Source organism: Psammomys obesus, unplaced genomic scaffold (genome assembly GCF_907164565.1).
Source record: "Psammomys obesus unplaced genomic scaffold, mPsaObe1.curated_primary_1811, whole genome shotgun sequence".
Taxonomy (NCBI): Eukaryota; Metazoa; Chordata; class Mammalia; order Rodentia; family Muridae; genus Psammomys; species Psammomys obesus.
Window position 1 is genome coordinate 61,949,212 of NW_026585644.1, and position 15,905 is coordinate 61,965,116.

At 54.4% G+C, this 15,905-nt stretch overlaps 1 protein-coding gene across 3 annotated transcripts; it reads right to left on the reverse strand.

The window, feature by feature from the left end:
• Positions 1-2,294: 2,294 nt before the first annotated feature.
• On the reverse strand, positions 2,295-10,345 carry Efna3 (ephrin A3). Of its 3 annotated transcripts, none has more exons than XM_055620724.1 (5): positions 10,208-10,345; positions 4,236-4,450; positions 3,860-3,925; positions 3,597-3,674; positions 2,295-3,355 (listed from the first exon to the last, which is right to left on the reverse strand). In XM_055620724.1, exons 1-5 carry the CDS (start codon positions 10,333-10,335, stop codon positions 3,225-3,227), a joined length of 618 nt encoding a protein of 205 aa, XP_055476699.1. In that variant the 5' UTR covers positions 10,336-10,345; the 3' UTR covers positions 2,295-3,224. The 3 variants fall into 3 exon arrangements, with proteins under 3 accessions (XP_055476699.1, XP_055476694.1, XP_055476708.1); XM_055620719.1 differs by having other exon boundaries at positions 4,236-4,525; XM_055620733.1 differs by lacking the exon at positions 3,597-3,674 and having other exon boundaries at positions 4,236-4,525.
• Between the last annotated feature and the right edge of the window lie 5,560 nt (positions 10,346-15,905).

Sequence of the window (15,905 nt, forward strand, 5' to 3'; positions counted from 1 at the left end):
TTTGAATATGAGGACTCTGAAGAAAAGAAATGCCAGAGTCCAGAGAGTAGAGCTCTGAGAAAGAACAAGGCTGCTCCTGCTTCCCCCTTGCTGCTCCAGGTTGCTATTGTGAGACAAGAAGTTGGAGATTTGAAACAATGTTGGCCTGGCTCCAAGGAACCCATGACCCTAATCAGCAGGAAGCAGCTAAGAGAGCTGTGCCCATCTTTCCCACAAACCCTTTCTCTCTCCTACCTGTTTTTGGGTGTTGGAAGGGACTGGGGTAGAGTAGGGAGGAAAGGATGTAAGAAATAAAATTAAAAAAAAAACAAAACAACTAACGTCAACAGATGCTGGTTACTGGCTTGCTCCTATTGGCTTGCTCAGCCAGCTTTCTTATGGACCCCAAGGCCAACAGCCCAGGGATTGCACCATCCACCCACAATTTGCTGGGCCCTCTCACATCAACCACTAATTTAAAAACTGTCCTATAGGCAAGCTGGGTGGTGATGGTGGCACATACCTTTAATCCCAGCTCATGGGAGGCAGAGGCAGGTGGATATCTATGAGTTTGAGGCAGGCTGGTCTATACAGCAAGTTCCAGGACAGACAGCCAGACAGCGCTACACAGAGAAACCCTGTCTTGGAAAACAAACAAATAATCCCCCCCCCCCCCCCCAAAAAAAAAAAAAAGTCCTGCAGGCTTACCGAAAGCCTGATCTTATGGAGGTTCCCTCCTCTCAGATGACTATTTTGTGTCAAGTAGTCATAAAACTAGACAACACAAGAACTTTAAAAAGTCATGTGTATGTGTGCATGTGTGTGTGTGAAAGAGAGAGAATGTGGAGACAGAGGACGACTTCTGATAGTTCTCTCCTCCTACCTTTATGTGGCTTCTGGGGATCAAAGTCAAGTCATCAGTCTTTCACAAGTGATTTATTCCGGAGCCATCAGCCTGGCCCAGGTTTTCCTTCTTTGAGACAGCCTATGTAGCTCACACTATCCTGAATTCTCAGTCTCCTTAACTTACCTCAACCTCCCCAGTGCCAGGATTACAGGTGTGCATCACCACCCCTGGAAATCAGCATGCCTGAAAGCATAGACAGTGCCTTCTTTGCCCCACCAGTGCTGGGCAGCTGGCAGGTGTTCACTACATATCAGCTGATAGCATGGAGAGTTGGATGGCTAAGCCAGCCTTCCCAGTCTTTAGGTACAGGAGTGTCAGACTGGTCCACGGGCTCCTTCCCTGCCTGCCCCTTACTCAGAGCACCTAGCAATAAACTTACCAAGAGCCTGCAAGCTCTCAGATAGGGTCCCGCTTGAAGTCTAATGACTAGCAACTAGTCTACCCTTGCACCTGCAACAGTCTTCCTACCTCAGCCCCATTGCATGCTGGGATTGGGAGTCCATACCACCAGACATGGCTAGGGCTGTCAGCCACAGAAGCACATAGGAGAGGTGCTTGGCTAGGATCTAGCCTGTCCGCAGTGCCAGTAAGACAGGCAGGGTGGGGTGAGGTCCTCTGGGCTGTGAGAAAATCCCCTCCCTGGATCGTGAGCCCCTATGATTGTCCCACACGTAATATGCCATTTCTGCTCTCCTGACTCAGACTCAGGGATTTCTGGTTATGTGGGGCCCAGGACTCAGTGTGTGTCAAATGAAGAAACCCTCAAAGGGTCATGAAGAAACCCAGTTATATTGAAACACAGTTAACAGACATTTACATTTTTTTGGTATGTAATATATATGTTTCTTTATTAACATGTTAAAAACAAGGAAATTCTAACAACTATGTTCATTTCAAAGTAGTGACGCATAAATGATAGTCTGAGATATAAAGCAGTCTGAAAACATCTGGGATTTCTGTTGGCTACACAGTCACACGTACTGTTAATGCTATTGTGGCCTCTTGTCTAAGGGAATGTTAAATTTGTCACAGGTGAGTGAAAATAAAGTTGTAATTTTTTTTTCCTATCTAGGTTCACAAATCCCCTGAAATCCTTGGACCCAGCCAAAAGCCTCTGGCTACAGGATAGAACAAAGCAGCCTGAGCCTTAACTCCCCATACAGGGGCCCTGGGAAATAAGTACTCAAGCTATTTTCCTGGAGGAAGCTTGAGCCTAGGAACGTTAGGGAATCTGCCCCAAATCACCCAGACTCAGCGGGAAGCTCCGTCCCTCTCTCCACATAGAGCTGGACCCCAGAGCCGAGCACTCCACAGCCTCTGACCTAGAATGCTCACCAAGAACCTGAGCCCTATGGGGTTCAGCTGGTGAAACAGAGAGACGTGGCCCCTGGAAACCACACACACTCAGTTATCTTTATCTCCAGTTTATTTTTTTAGACTAAGAGCAGAGTATGAAAGTCACAGCCAAAGCACTTGAAAAAGGCCCAGGATGGGTGGGGACCACATAGGGTGGGCAGGGCAAGGTCCTGGGAGTTGGTTCCGGCTCAGGGCTGGAAGGGAGGGCATTGTTGGTACCGTCTCCAAAAGTGTCTGTGCGTTGCATAGGTCCTGTCTTCACAGAAGACAAAAGAGGGGCCAGGGGGTCCCAAGGGGGGGGCCTAACCTGGTGGGGAAGGGGTCTGAATCTGGAAGGGGAGGTCAAGAAAGGTCAAGGTCAAGGAGGGGAAGGGACTGTCTGTACATTATATATAGAGATATAGAGTCTGTACATGCCTGTCTGGCACCCCAATGCCCGCCCCGTCCACTGCCTGCTCCCCCCAGGGGTGTCTATTTGTAAACTTGGATTCTATCCAAACCACAGTCCTCTATGTGGGACTGGAGGGAGGAGGACATGCTTATTGCTGTAAACAGGGAAGGGGGCAGCCTGAGGCTCCACTCCTCACCCATCTAGTCCCCTCCCCATGTTCTGCCCCAGAGGACAATTACAGGGGCACCTCCCATGCTTCAGCTGTTCTCTCTGGGGCTTATTTGCCTCTTGGGGGACAAGGAGGGAGGGCACCAAGGGTCAGGGAGTCCTGAGCACTGCCTTTTAGAGCCCTCAGGTTTGGTACCAAACATTGCCAAAGCCACAAGGCACCTGGAACCTGTGGCTGTCCCTGTGCCTGATCCTCTACAGTGCCTGTTCTCGAGAGAGAGTGGCCAAAGAGGTCAGGCACAGAGAGATGTACCGTGCAGACCCCGCTCCCAACCATTGGAAGAAAGATGTAGGCCCCACAACTGGCTCCCTGGCTCCTTTTCAGCCCTGCCCCACCTCTCTCTGTCATAAGAAGGGGCAGAGCTAGGAGGCCAGGAGTGTCATGAGGAAGAAGGCGATGCCCACGGCCAGAGGCAGGTGTTCCCGCTTGGGGCTGGTCCCGCTGATGCTCTTCTCAAGCTTGGGCACCTGGGGGTTCTCTCCCTCAAAGTCTTCTGTGGAAAGATAAATAGACGGGCTGGTAAGGGCTAAGCTGTGCGCTGGGGCGGGGGGCACGCGGCGGCGGCGGCGGCGGCGGCAGCAGCAGCAGCAGTGGAGCCAGGGATGTGACCACCCACGGGGGAGGGGCAGGAAGGACTGGTGTCCCAAGGGAAGGCATGCGGAAAAAAATAGCAGGCACCGGGAAGGGGGCTGCGGTTCCAGCAGTGGCCACCAGAGGGCGCTGCGCAGACTCACCCAGCACGTTGATCTTCACATTGGGGCCCATGGTGAACTGGGGGAGAGTGGGGACCGGCTTCTCCCCGGAGTGCGATGCTGCGGTGTGGGGTGCGGGTGGGGAGAGAGGAGGGGAAAGTCAGGGCCAGGACCCCCTCCCCGTGCTACAGCTGGGGAGCTAATCCCAGTCGCCTGTGCCCTCCGCCCCCATCCCCAGGAAGCCAAGGGAGCCCCAAAGCAGGGAGGCGAGGATGCGGACGTGGCTGGAAGCCGACCCTACTCACTGGAGGCGCAGCAGACGAACACCTTCATCCTCAGACACTTCCAGTGCAGGTTGTGAGTGGGCGTGGCTGGGGAGGAGACTGGGCCTGAGTTGCTTTCGCTCACTTGGTGCCCTTGCGGCCTTAAGCATAGACTCTCATCCCCCTCCAACTTGCTGTGTCCCCGCTGTGTCCCGGAGTCACTGCTCCGTCCAGACACTGATCACCATGGCTACGCAGGCAGCCCAACCCAGAACGGCCATAACAGAAATGCTCTGCCGCCCACACTTGGGGCTGCCACCCAAACTCCCCAGCCTCACGACGCCTCGAGCGGAAACTGGCGAGCTCCCTATCGGCTGGCCGGGACCCCCCCCCGGCACTCCCAGGACCCGGCACTCACAGATGTAGTAGTAGTCGTGGCCGGCGTGGAATTCATAGCCCAGCGAGAAGGCGCTGTAGCGCTGGAACTTCTCGGAGAACTTGATGGGGCTGTGCGAGGCGTGCTGCCGGTTGCACTCCCAGCGCTTGGAGCCCTGGCTGGCGTTGCAGCTGCGGTAGCCGCTCAGGTTCACCATGTACAGCACGTACTGTTCCGCCCCACCGCCGGGCCCCGAGCTGTTGTAGTGCGGACAGTAAATATCCAGATAGTCGTTCACGTTCACCTGCACCGTGTAGCCCTCTCGCCGCAGGCTGCGCACAAACGAAGCGGGTCAGAGAAACCCCAATGCTCCAAGGCTTTCCATGCCAACACTTCTCAGGCCTTCATTAGGATACTTGCATATAATGTATTTGATGATTAAAAATTCACTTTCCCAGACTCTTGGCCTTTGTTTTATCAGCCCCTTTCTGTCCCCGGGGTCTAATGTGCCAGTCCCGTCTTTTTGGCCTGTCCTTCTCCTGACGGCCACCAGAGGGTAGCAAAGGTACAAGGAAACCCGTCCTACCTCCTAAGGAAGAGAGAGGGAGATGGGTGGAGGAAAGAAGGAACATAGCTCTGGTTGCCACAGAAACAGCGCAGGCCCCAACGACTCCCAGACCCAGGCCTGGATTTCCTCACTCCATTCCCCATAATTCACCAAGCCTAAAGAAGGACCGTAAGAACGGAAACATAGGGTGAAAGCAGAGAGACTCCTTGCTTGGAAGCCAAGCTCTCCCAGAACACCTTCTTGCTGCTACAGGTCCACCTTCCAGGCCAGTCCGACAGGACTTGCCCTCATACACGCATGTATGGCAGCGTCAAGCACATACATGCATAAGTTCTATGGCACAGACACAAAAATGTCCACCGCCCACTCAGAGGCAGCAAACACTCAGAAGAACTAATTTGTGTGTGCTGAGCCTATGCCAGTGTTAGCTGGCCCCAACAATCTCAGGGGTTCCTCCTATATTTCCTATAAGACAGAACCTCTCTCTTTGTGCTTCACGTCCCATTTGCCACCATCCAGAGGCCATGGACAATTGAACTCCCAACAACCTGACATAGATCAGGGAGCTGAAGAGGTTAGCATCAAGGCCCCACCTGCCATCATGGGAAGATATCTGTCTCATTACATACCTTCTTTCTTCACTCAGATGCCACTGCACCCCCCCACCCCCCCCCCCACCCACCCACACACACACACACACACCATGATCATGCTAGGCGAGTAATGAGACCACAATGCCTAGCCAAGATGACTTTCTGAATGGGTCTCTGGGAGGAAGCCGATTCTCGTCCCCAGGAGCCTCCACGTGCTCATCTAATGGCACCCTTCTTGGTGGCACAGAATGATGCGCAAGGACAGAGACTGCTCAGTGCAGACCTGTGGAGTGGGGTAGAAGCCTCCTTGAGCTTCCTCAGGGCAAGTGTGCACACATGTCGGCAGTGATATGGAGGCAACTTGGGCACAGGGAAGCATGGGCTACGTGGTAAAATGTCAAGCCATTGGGGTCCCCAGGCCCTGGGAACTGCCTGAGAGAAGGAACTGACTTTCCATGTCACCAGGCACTACCCAGTTGCACAAACAGTAATTAGACACATTAGGGAAATGAGCTTGGTGGCCCCTTCCTTGGAGGAGACCTTGAGGGTCGTCCTCCCTGACATTACCCAACTCCACTGGCTTTCCTTGTGTTGCCCCGTCCCCGTCCCTGGGGGGACCTGGTGTTTGGACTCTCTATTGAGAACGGGCACAGCCTTCTTGAATCATCAGGAATGCGACCAGTCCCACTTGGTTCCCATGGGAGTGATGGGTCACTTGGGCCCCTCCCTGTCCCTGGCACTCAGGAGTCTCTACAGGGCGCTGGAGCAGGGAAACGGGTTAGACAAGGCTTCGCTGCTCCCAGCCACCACCCATACAGTGTATGTCCATCCCAGCCCCATGTCTCCTGTTCCTTCCCTAAGGTCCTGGGAGAGGGCCACCAGTCAGCCAGCACAAGGTGCCAGGCCTGCAGCAGCCCATGGTTACCCTGGGGCCTTGTTCCTTCAGCCTCACCCATCTATCCAGTCTGATTTGAAGCAGCCCCTCCCTGCCGAGGCCCCATTCCTCCAGCCGCACACCCCATCACAGCATGGAGCAAGCCAACTCCAGGGATATTTCTACAGGTGGTACCTCAGTCTCCTCAAGAGGGTGGGGTGGGTATATAAAGTGGTTGCCGGGAGACAACAGGAAGAGAAGCCACCTCTTCCCTATCCCTGTGACTGGTGACAGAAAAGCCTCAGCAATACCCCGCAACCTGGTCATGTGGGCCAACACCTGCTAACAAGTTAGCTGTGTCCAGTTGGTATCTGGTGGATAGAGAGGCTGGCTGCCAGGAAGTCCTGAGAGAGCAGACTTGTCTGCTAGGCACAACCTCTTCAATTGAATCTGTCATCCTACTTAGCCTAGCAGTGAAGGGGGTGCATCTAGGCCCCAGCTGCTAACCACACCTCCGCCGGGGGGGGGGGAGGCCGTGGGGAGGTGGGCCGGCATCTGGGTACTGGGTTCCCTTCTCCATTCTTCTATCCATTTCATCCCCATTGCCTCGCGCTTCTCTCGAAGAAAGGCGGTATCACCGCTCTTCTACAAGGCTCTCCCGCTAACCCGGTTATCCCGACTCTTCTCACATCTACAGCGCCCTGACTCCCTGAAACTCAGCCTTCAGCCTCCAGTCCGCGGGGGACAGGACGAGAGGTGGGGGAGCAGGGAAGGAGCAAACGTCTCCCGCTGGGGCAATTAGGGGCAGGTAAACAGGGTGTCTAACAAGACCTGGGAGAAGGGAAAGGCTCCCAAGAGACTGAACTTGTTAAACCTCTACCCTCGGCTTTAGAGGCCAAGATGTAGAGTTAAGGGAGTGGAGGGAAAAAAGGCAGAGGCTGGGTTCTTCCCCTCTGGTGCGCGCCCCCGAGGCTGCGCGCGGCCGGCTCCAGCAGGCGAGGCCCGACCACGTGTGCGCGGCGTGGAGTCCGCGCGCCGAGGCTGGGGGTGGAGTGTGCGGCGTCGGCGTCGGGAACGCTCCCAGGGCGGCGCGTGCACCCGCCACCCCCGCGCCCCGCCAGCTCAGGTCTGGTGAAGAAGCAGCGCGCCGGTCACCCCCGCCCCTCGACCCTGCGACAGCAGCGGCGGCGAAGGTTTATTGATCTGCAGCGGCGGAGAAGAGCGAGGACCCGCCGAAAGCGAGACACACAGAGATGGAAAGACTCTGCCACACGCAGAGGGGAGACGAACACAGGCGGTTTCGCCTGAAAGGGGAAAGAGAGGGAGCCACAGTGAGAGAGGGGAAGCCAGAAGCCGGGAGAGGGAGGAAAGGAATGAGAGCCGAGCAAGACTTAGAAAACCGGCAAAGACTCAGCATCCGATCCAGAGAGGTCCGCAGCAGAGGAGGGGACAGCGAGGAAAAGAAGAGAAACTCAGACACACTGGCGACCAGACGAAAACAGGCCACCACGGACGTAGTAGAGGTCTCCATAAATATTTGTTGAATGAATGTGTGAATGAAAGTGGTCAGCAGCAGCTACGTTTCCATAGGTAGGGAGACCACGAGAAAAAGGTGCTCTCAAGGCGAGTCCCAACACCTTCGTTTAGTGCAAAGAGAGGAGGCGCTGGTACGGGGACATACACGGTTTAGCCCTCATCTGCCCCATTCCGTCCCCGACTCCACACGCTCATCGCTCCCTCCAGTAAGGTTGCTCCCACCTTGTCCTAGTTTCGGGACCAGGTTAGGAAAAAGGTCTTGCCTATGCCCAGGGACTAACTCAAGGGGCTGAGTGGGGGAAGGGGGCGATGGGTAGGTAGCCAGGACGGGGCCCCCGTCCCAGGTCGGTCAAAGAAGGCTACTGAGGGTCTGTCAAAAGACCTGCACGTGTCCCACCAGCACCCTCCCACGTGACCCTAAGAGGCGGGGTCGCAGACCCTCCCCACGTGACCCCAAGGGGCAGAGACCCTCCGCACGTGACGGGAGCCGGGAGCCAGGAGCCTAGATCACGTGACTGAGGGAGGGAGGCCTAGGAGCCTGTGGCTCGGCCCGGCCCCGCCCCCAGCTCCCCGGCCCTCTCCACTCCCGGCTCTGGAGCACGTCGCTCTCACGATTTATGGGGCCGCGGATGCCGCAGTGAGAGAGCCGGGGAGCCCGGGCGCAGCGGCAACAAAGGCCGGGAGCGGGGTGGGGGCGGCAGCGGCCTCCTGGCCGGGTGTGCGCCGCCTCCTACCTCCGTCGGTCCCTGCCCACACCGGAGTGGAAAGGGCGAAAGGAGGCTCTGGGAACCAGGCTCTCCCCATCCCGTTCCGGAGCTTCACCTGCGCCCAGGTGTATGCGGGGGAGGGGAACCTGATCAACGTTCCCCTCAAGGCTATTCCCACACCCCCTATGCTCTGGCACGCTACAACCAGGGAGGTTCTCCACGGTGGCGGGGAGCCCAGGGTCGCTCACCGGCGAGCCCTCCGCTCTCGCCAGACTGTAGCGGGGCGGGGGTCGGACGTGTAAATCTTAGGGGGGGGATGAGCTGGATACAGCAGGATAGTCAGCCCTCAGGGGCCCCCGGGGAGCTTGGAGTCCCGCTCCGGGGGGGAGGGGCTGCAACCCCACCCCCGAGGTTTCCATGGGAAGCGCAAGGGGGGGGCGTCATTAGCTCATCCCCACCCCCAGTCTGACACTCTGGGAGCGAGGAGAAAGAGGGGGAGGCGCAGAGCCCCAAACAACAAAGAGCAGAACGGCGAGCAGGAGCCCCTCCCCCGGAAGGCTGGGGGTCGTGGTCGAGGCCCTTCAGGTCCCCTCCCCTGGGGTCTCACCATTTGTTCCCTAGTCGGCCCCCAGGGCGGAGAGTCAGAGGCAAAGCTGCCGCCACCGCCCGGGCAGGTGTGACAGTGATCCCCGCGTCCCCAGGGATCCCCTACCAACACACCGAGGTGGCCAGAGTGACACACGACAGGTCGGCAGGGAGAAGACAAGGGCAGCAAGGACTGCGCAGAACGAGGGCCCGGGCCGCAGCCGGCCGCTGGCCGCCGCCGCACGCCGGAGGATACCGCCCGGCCGCCCTGACACCCGCCCAGACCGCGGCGGCGCCAAGAGCCACCCCAGCCCAGACAAGACCGGCCACGCGGACACCGACCGCAGCCCCTCCCGACCCGCCGCCCGCTCCCACCCCTAGACGGCCGCCGACCCAGACACACAAATCACCCCCGGACACACGCACACTGACAGGCGCGCACGCCCGTTCACACTCGGTACCATACGTCGTCCCTAGCTTGTGTGTGTGTGTGTGTGTGTGTGTGTGTGTGTGTGTGTGTGTGTGACACAAGCCGACATCTCTGCCTTCTTCCTTCTCACCAGTACCCTGCGTTCCCAGGGCCCCCAACTCCACGACCCTGTCCGGCTCACCTCAGCAAGGTTTACCCACACACCCAGAGCAACCCATTCCCCTTTATTCTGGGGAGGAGGTGAATCGGACTTCCCGCCTTAGTGCAGAACCCCATTTTAAAAAGCGAGAGTCTTAGGCAAAGCCCACCAACATTTATAGGCTGAAAACAGGTCATCCCTAGGCTCCCAAATGCAGCGGCCTATCAGCAGCACACCGGTACCCCCGGAGTTCAACCTACCCAAAAAGAGTGTGGATGGTGGGGGGCTACGGGACAGGGAACACTAGTCCAGGGGCCAGTGTGGAAAGAAACCAATATGGGGTTAGGGACCCCCAACAGCCTCCTCCTCCGTACAGCCAGCGCGCTCCTTACTATGCCCCAACAGCTTCTCTCAGACACCTCCGAGTTTCACAGACGCCCACGTAGTGCTCCCCTTTCCCTCGCCTCTCGCCACCAAGCCCGTCTCCCAGGACCGCCTCCAGGTTCCCCTAGGACTTCTCGGGCCCACCAGCTCCCCCATCACTGACGCGGGACGCGAGGGCTCTCCGGGTCCCCGACTCACTGCTGGTTGGAGCTGTTCCAGTATACCGCATGCCGGTTTCCCAGTGCGCCCCCAGGCCCCTGGGCCAGCAGCGGCAGCAGCGGCACGGGCACGAGCAGCAGCAGCAGCAGCAGCGGAGCCGCCGCCATCCCCGGAGCCGCCGCCGCCGCCGCCCCCCGACTGAGCCCCGCGCTCCCGGCTTCTCAGCTTCTCAGCTCCCTGCTGCCGCCGCTGCCAGCCCCCAACCTTAGTCACGCCCACAATCCTTCCCTCCGCCCTTCTGGGCGCGCTCCCGAAGTCCCGCCCCTGGCTCGCTCACGCGGGGCTCCGCCCCACTTGGGCACAGAGCGCGCGGCGCGTGGGCGGTGGGTACTGTGTAGCCCCTCTAGGAACGACGCGGTACTCTTCTCTCCTAGGTGATTTGCTGCAGCGGCTTGCGCCTTTAGCTCCCCCAAGGCTGGAGTTCCCAGGAGGATTTGGGAACCACGACCAAGACACACAGCTTGTGTAGGTCCACACCTTTCTTCGTGGAGTGTGGGAATGTTGAGGGGCGAAGGTCTACCTCTGAATAAGCAGGACTAGACCCATACCTGAACGAAGTTAAACCTCTGCTTCCTCCACGCCCTTTCCATATACACAGGAGTTAAATGGACACAGGATTGGGAAACCTTCAGGTGACACCCAGGAGCTAACAGCTGTCGGCCTGAAGGCCCTCAACTGAGCGGCTTGTTTTTCTTAGAGCGCAAAGAGTGTCACCTTCTGAGGGCTGAGCACCATGTGCTCTCCTTTAGTTTTGGCACTCTGGGGACAGAGACAGGGAGAGCTCTGTGAGTTCGAGACTAGCAACATAGGTCTGAGTTCCAGGCCAGCAAGGACTACCTAGTGAGACCAAAAAAAATTACTTCTGGTAATCCAAAAGTGTTTATTGTTGATGGTGATGTGCTAAGGCAGGAGTCAGTTGGAGCCCAGCAGGAATGGAGTGGTCATCTTGGCAGGCCCTCAAAGGGCCCCTCATTGCCTCCAATTCCCTCAGGCATGCTCCTCCTACTCCCACAGATGCCTTCTCTAAGGACAGAGGGCACCTTGTGTTCTAGCACTCACCATTGTCTTCCAAGCACAAAGACGACATACACAAGGTGTGGGGGGGGGGGGGAAGGTATGCACACCCAAAAGCAGGGAACATGGACACTTGATACACCTTTCCATACAGGCACAAAAGGTGCTACCATAACTAGAGAAGGGATTGGTAGAAACATAGGCCCATACACACCATACACACACACACACACACACACACACACACACACACGCTCACACAAGACACACATAGAACACACATGCACTCACACTTCTCCCAAACTGGGCTACACTCTTTCACAAAGGGTCCCGAATCAGACCTAGTAGACATTCATCCCTTATCTCTTCTCTTTCCTAGAAGCCCAGACTCCTGAGGCGAAGCTCTCAGGAGTCATAGCACCTGTACCCCAGGGGGCAGGCAGGATGCTATTTTTGTTTTTCTGTTTTGTTTTTGTTTTTTGTTTTTGTTGACAGTTTCTCTATGTAACCTAGGTTGTTCTGGACTCACTTTGTAGACCAGGCTGGCCTCGAACAAAATAGCATGATGCTGTTTTGTTGTGCTTCAAGAGGCAGGAAAGACAGATAGCAGCACCCTCCACCTGTTTGCAAGGCCCTGACCACAGGCCTGCCTTGGGTAGGGGAGAGAGGAGCACTGCATTCACAGTATACTCCATGCCTCCCTGCTGCTAGGTAAAAGTGGGTGCACCTCTCGGGGCTCCTCTCCAGTCCTAGGAGATATCTTCTCTCTTCTTGGGAACCAGAAAATAAATGAGGCCCCTTGGGATGGGAGTGAGGGACTTTGCAAACAGCTCTCACCATTCCCAGAGAGATCTGGTTCACCCAAATAATGCTAACCTGCCTACTCTGGGGACCACAAGCTCCAGCCCCAGCCCCTCTGTGCCATGCCATGCCTTTGCTCCACAGAAGCAAGCTTCTCTGTAGGGCAGAGTAGCCAGAGAGACTGCCCCTATGAATAGTGAGTACAGGCTGGCTGGATTGGTCCAGAACTTTGAATTCCATTTATTTTAAACTTTAGATTCCTGTTTCTAGAATCTGAGTTCCAAATTGGGAATTACTTAATTGGTAGAGCATTTATATGAGACCCTGGGTTCAACCCCCATTACTGTAAAAATAAACAACAAAACTGGCTTTTATTTATTTTATTTTATTTTATATTTGTGTAATTTGGGCCCAGATATTTCTGTTTAGATTGTAGCACCTCCTTCTCCCTGTAATAATTCTAGAGATTCATAGTGAGAGAAGTGTCTCAGAGGTTAAAAATACTTGCTACTCTTCTAGAAGACCCAGGTTTGATTCCTAGTACCTACATCAGATGGTTTACAACTGCCTGTAACTCCACCTTCAGTGGACCTGATATCCTCTCCTGGACTCAGAAGGCACCTGCACTCATATGCGCATATACCCACATACACAGAGAGAGACAGACAGAGACACACACAGAGAATTAAAAATAAATAGTAAAAAAAGGAGCTTTTTCCCTTGAACCTCTCTGTTTAAGCCTGGGTTTAAGGCCATCTTTCTTTTCTCTGGCCCCACTCTGACTTTCAACACTTTGTGGTTCCCGTGTCAGTGGCATCTGGTCCTCTGGTATCCAGGCTTCTGTCCACGGGGCTGCTGCCTGGCTGATATGGGCCTTTGTGTGGGAAACAGAAAGCACCCTTTAGGCACATTCTGTCTCTAGAGTGCACTCTTGGCAAGTGGTGCTTTGTATAAAAACAAAGCTGCAGCTTCCTAGGGTGGGAAATAGGCTTCTGTGTCTCCCCATCCTAGTAAGGGAGTGTGAGATAATATCAGACTCTTCTTGCCCTTTGTTGTTACTTTATTGTACCAAGTACAAACTCCCAGCTGTCTGTGGCAGCTCTGTCTACAGAATACACAGAATATGCACCTCCAGCTACAGTGCCTCAAAAGACTCAAAGGGACTAGGATCTATGTATTTGTTTATCAACTAATTTTTTTTATTTATTGAAGACAGGGTCTCTCTACGTATCCTTGGATGTCCTAGAACTCACTATATAGACAAGGCTGCCCTCAAACACCTGCCTCTGGCTCCAGTGCTGGGATTAAAGGTGTGTCACCATGCTTGGCTGGGACTGGCATTCTGGAAGGATTAGGTCTCTGTGGATGAGCTCTGAGCTGCTGTCCATGCCTGGGACCTGCTCTGGGGCATCTGGGTTAGGGGAGAAGTCCTCCATCCACGTTGAGTAGGCCTTTGTATATATATCTGTGACTCCAATCACTCTTGACTGGCCTGCAGTGGGGCCAGGTTATCTCTCTGGCTCTGCCAGCCAGCATTCACGTGCACACGTTATCTACAATACTGCTATGTAGACAGGGGACAGAGCAGGAGGTTTCAAAAAGTGATTATTTCTCCTTGATACAGAAGATATGTCCTCACAGTTGTCCCCTTTAAAAGTGTGCTTGGGGACTGAAGAAGAGGGCTCAGTAGGTAAGAACTGAGCAAATGACCTGGATTCGATTCCCAGCACCTATATGGCAGCTTCCAACTACCTGTAATTCCAGTTCCATGGGATCCTACCCCCTCTGACCTCTTCAGGCACCAGGCATGCACATGGTGCATAGACATACATGCAGACAAAACACTCATACACATAAAAAAATTATAAGATGTTTTTGTTTTGTTTGTTTGATTGAGACAGAGTTTCACTATGTAGTCCTGATTGTCCTAGAATTCCCCATGTACACCAGGCTGCCCTTGAACTTACTGCCTCTGCCTTCCAAATGCTGGAATTAAAGGCATGTGTCAACACCACCTGGCCTAAATTTTTAAAAATGTCAGATATAGTGTGCCTATAAGGGGGAGGCTGAGGCAAGGAGAATCACAAGGTCAAGATCATCTTCGGCTACAAAATCAGTTTGAGGCCAGCCTAGGCTAAGTGAGGCTCTGCCTCAAAGTAATAACAATGATGATAAGCTGCCTTGACTTATAAAATCGGTTCCTTGTTTCAACTCCCACAGTAGGTCACACACTTCAGTGTGAAATTCAGAAACACTTCACTCTAACCTGGCTTCACTCTAACCTGCTGTCTGGCAAACTGGAGTTTCGTCTCTCTGGGTCCCAGGCCCATTGGCCCCAGGGCTGGCTACCATGATCTCTTTAGGAACATTGACCTCAGACTTTGAAAATTCAGACACAGTGCCATGTTCTCCCAGCTCGTAGGGTCCAAGGAATCAGGAAGTTGAACAGGTCTGAGGCACAGGGAGCATCTAGGCTGTGTAGCCCAAGGCAGCTCCCAGGACATAGGGTAGCAACTACAGAGCTGAGCTTAGTTCAATAAATCATAGAGGCTAGGGCCTGGGGGAAGGGATGGCTGCAAGGGGAGGGGGCTGGATAAATAATTCATTAAACAAATAAACAAGGAGCCTGAGAGAGGGAGGCTTAGGCATGATGTGAACAGGAACGGCAGCCACCAGCTCCTGACATGAAATATTCACAGCTTCTGCACCTTTCACAGGGTCATGAGTGTTCTGCTGTGTAAGTACCATAGACACCTGGGTACCATGAGTGGGTCCAGATGTGTGCATTTCTCTGATTTCTCAGTGTGTGTCCACATGGCCCTGTTGTATGCTGGACTACCTGAGGTGACCTGGAGCCAAACATATAACTGACACATTGGATAAGATAATATGACTTATGTCAGGGAACATAGCTCTCCCCCCACCCCCTGATTTTGTCTAGGACACAGAAAATTAAGATTCATAGCTTTGGTGATGGGGTCAAAGAGTACCCATGCCTTGATCCCTCTACTGGGTCTAGAAAGCCGGGGCCACTGTAGCAGGTAACATCTCTGGGGTGTTACATTAGAGGTGTATGCACTTTTGGTGGTCCTTGAAGAAACGCCGGGAAGGAGGCGGCATGTACAGTGTCTGCATCAACTCAGTGGCTTGCCTGTCGCTTAGCTTCTCCTGGACTGCTCTTCTCATCTCTCCAGTGGGGCTAGAAATACCCTCCCTACTTGAGAAGTTGCTTGTTCCAAAGATCAAGATCCACATCTCTGTGAAGCACTTAGTACGGCGCTTAGGGCTCCAGAGATGCTTGAGTAATGGAGGCTTCATCAGAAATGTTATTAAGGAGTTGCCTCCTTGCTCTGCCCACCTAGACCTGCCCAGAAAGAATGCCTTTACTCCTGCTGCCTCTGATTTTAAAGCTTGCCTGACAACCATCACAGAGAGAAAGATGGCCTAGGGCTTGGAGGGTAGGAAAAGATTTAATAGACTGAAGGACAGGGGATTCACATTTAAAAAAGAAAAAGGAGTCTTAGCCCAGTATGGTGGTGCACACCTTTAACCCCAGCATTCAGGAGGCAGAGGCAGGTAGGTCTCTGTGGTTCAAAGGCAGTCAGGACCACATCGTGTCTAATAAGAAATTTCTTTTCTTCAGACTGGGAGGGAAGGGCCTCTTTACCTTCTTAGACCCTATGGCCACTTCTTAATCTCAAACTCCTAGATCTGATTCTCACCAAAGTTTTGATTTCTAGAAAGTGGCTGCGAGGAGACAGATAGACCTGGTGGAAAGGTCTTTGAGCAAGGTGTCACTATGCTGACCCCATCTTCACTGTCGGGGCTCTGGCCCCACCCTCTGCCCAACAATTAAGGGCAT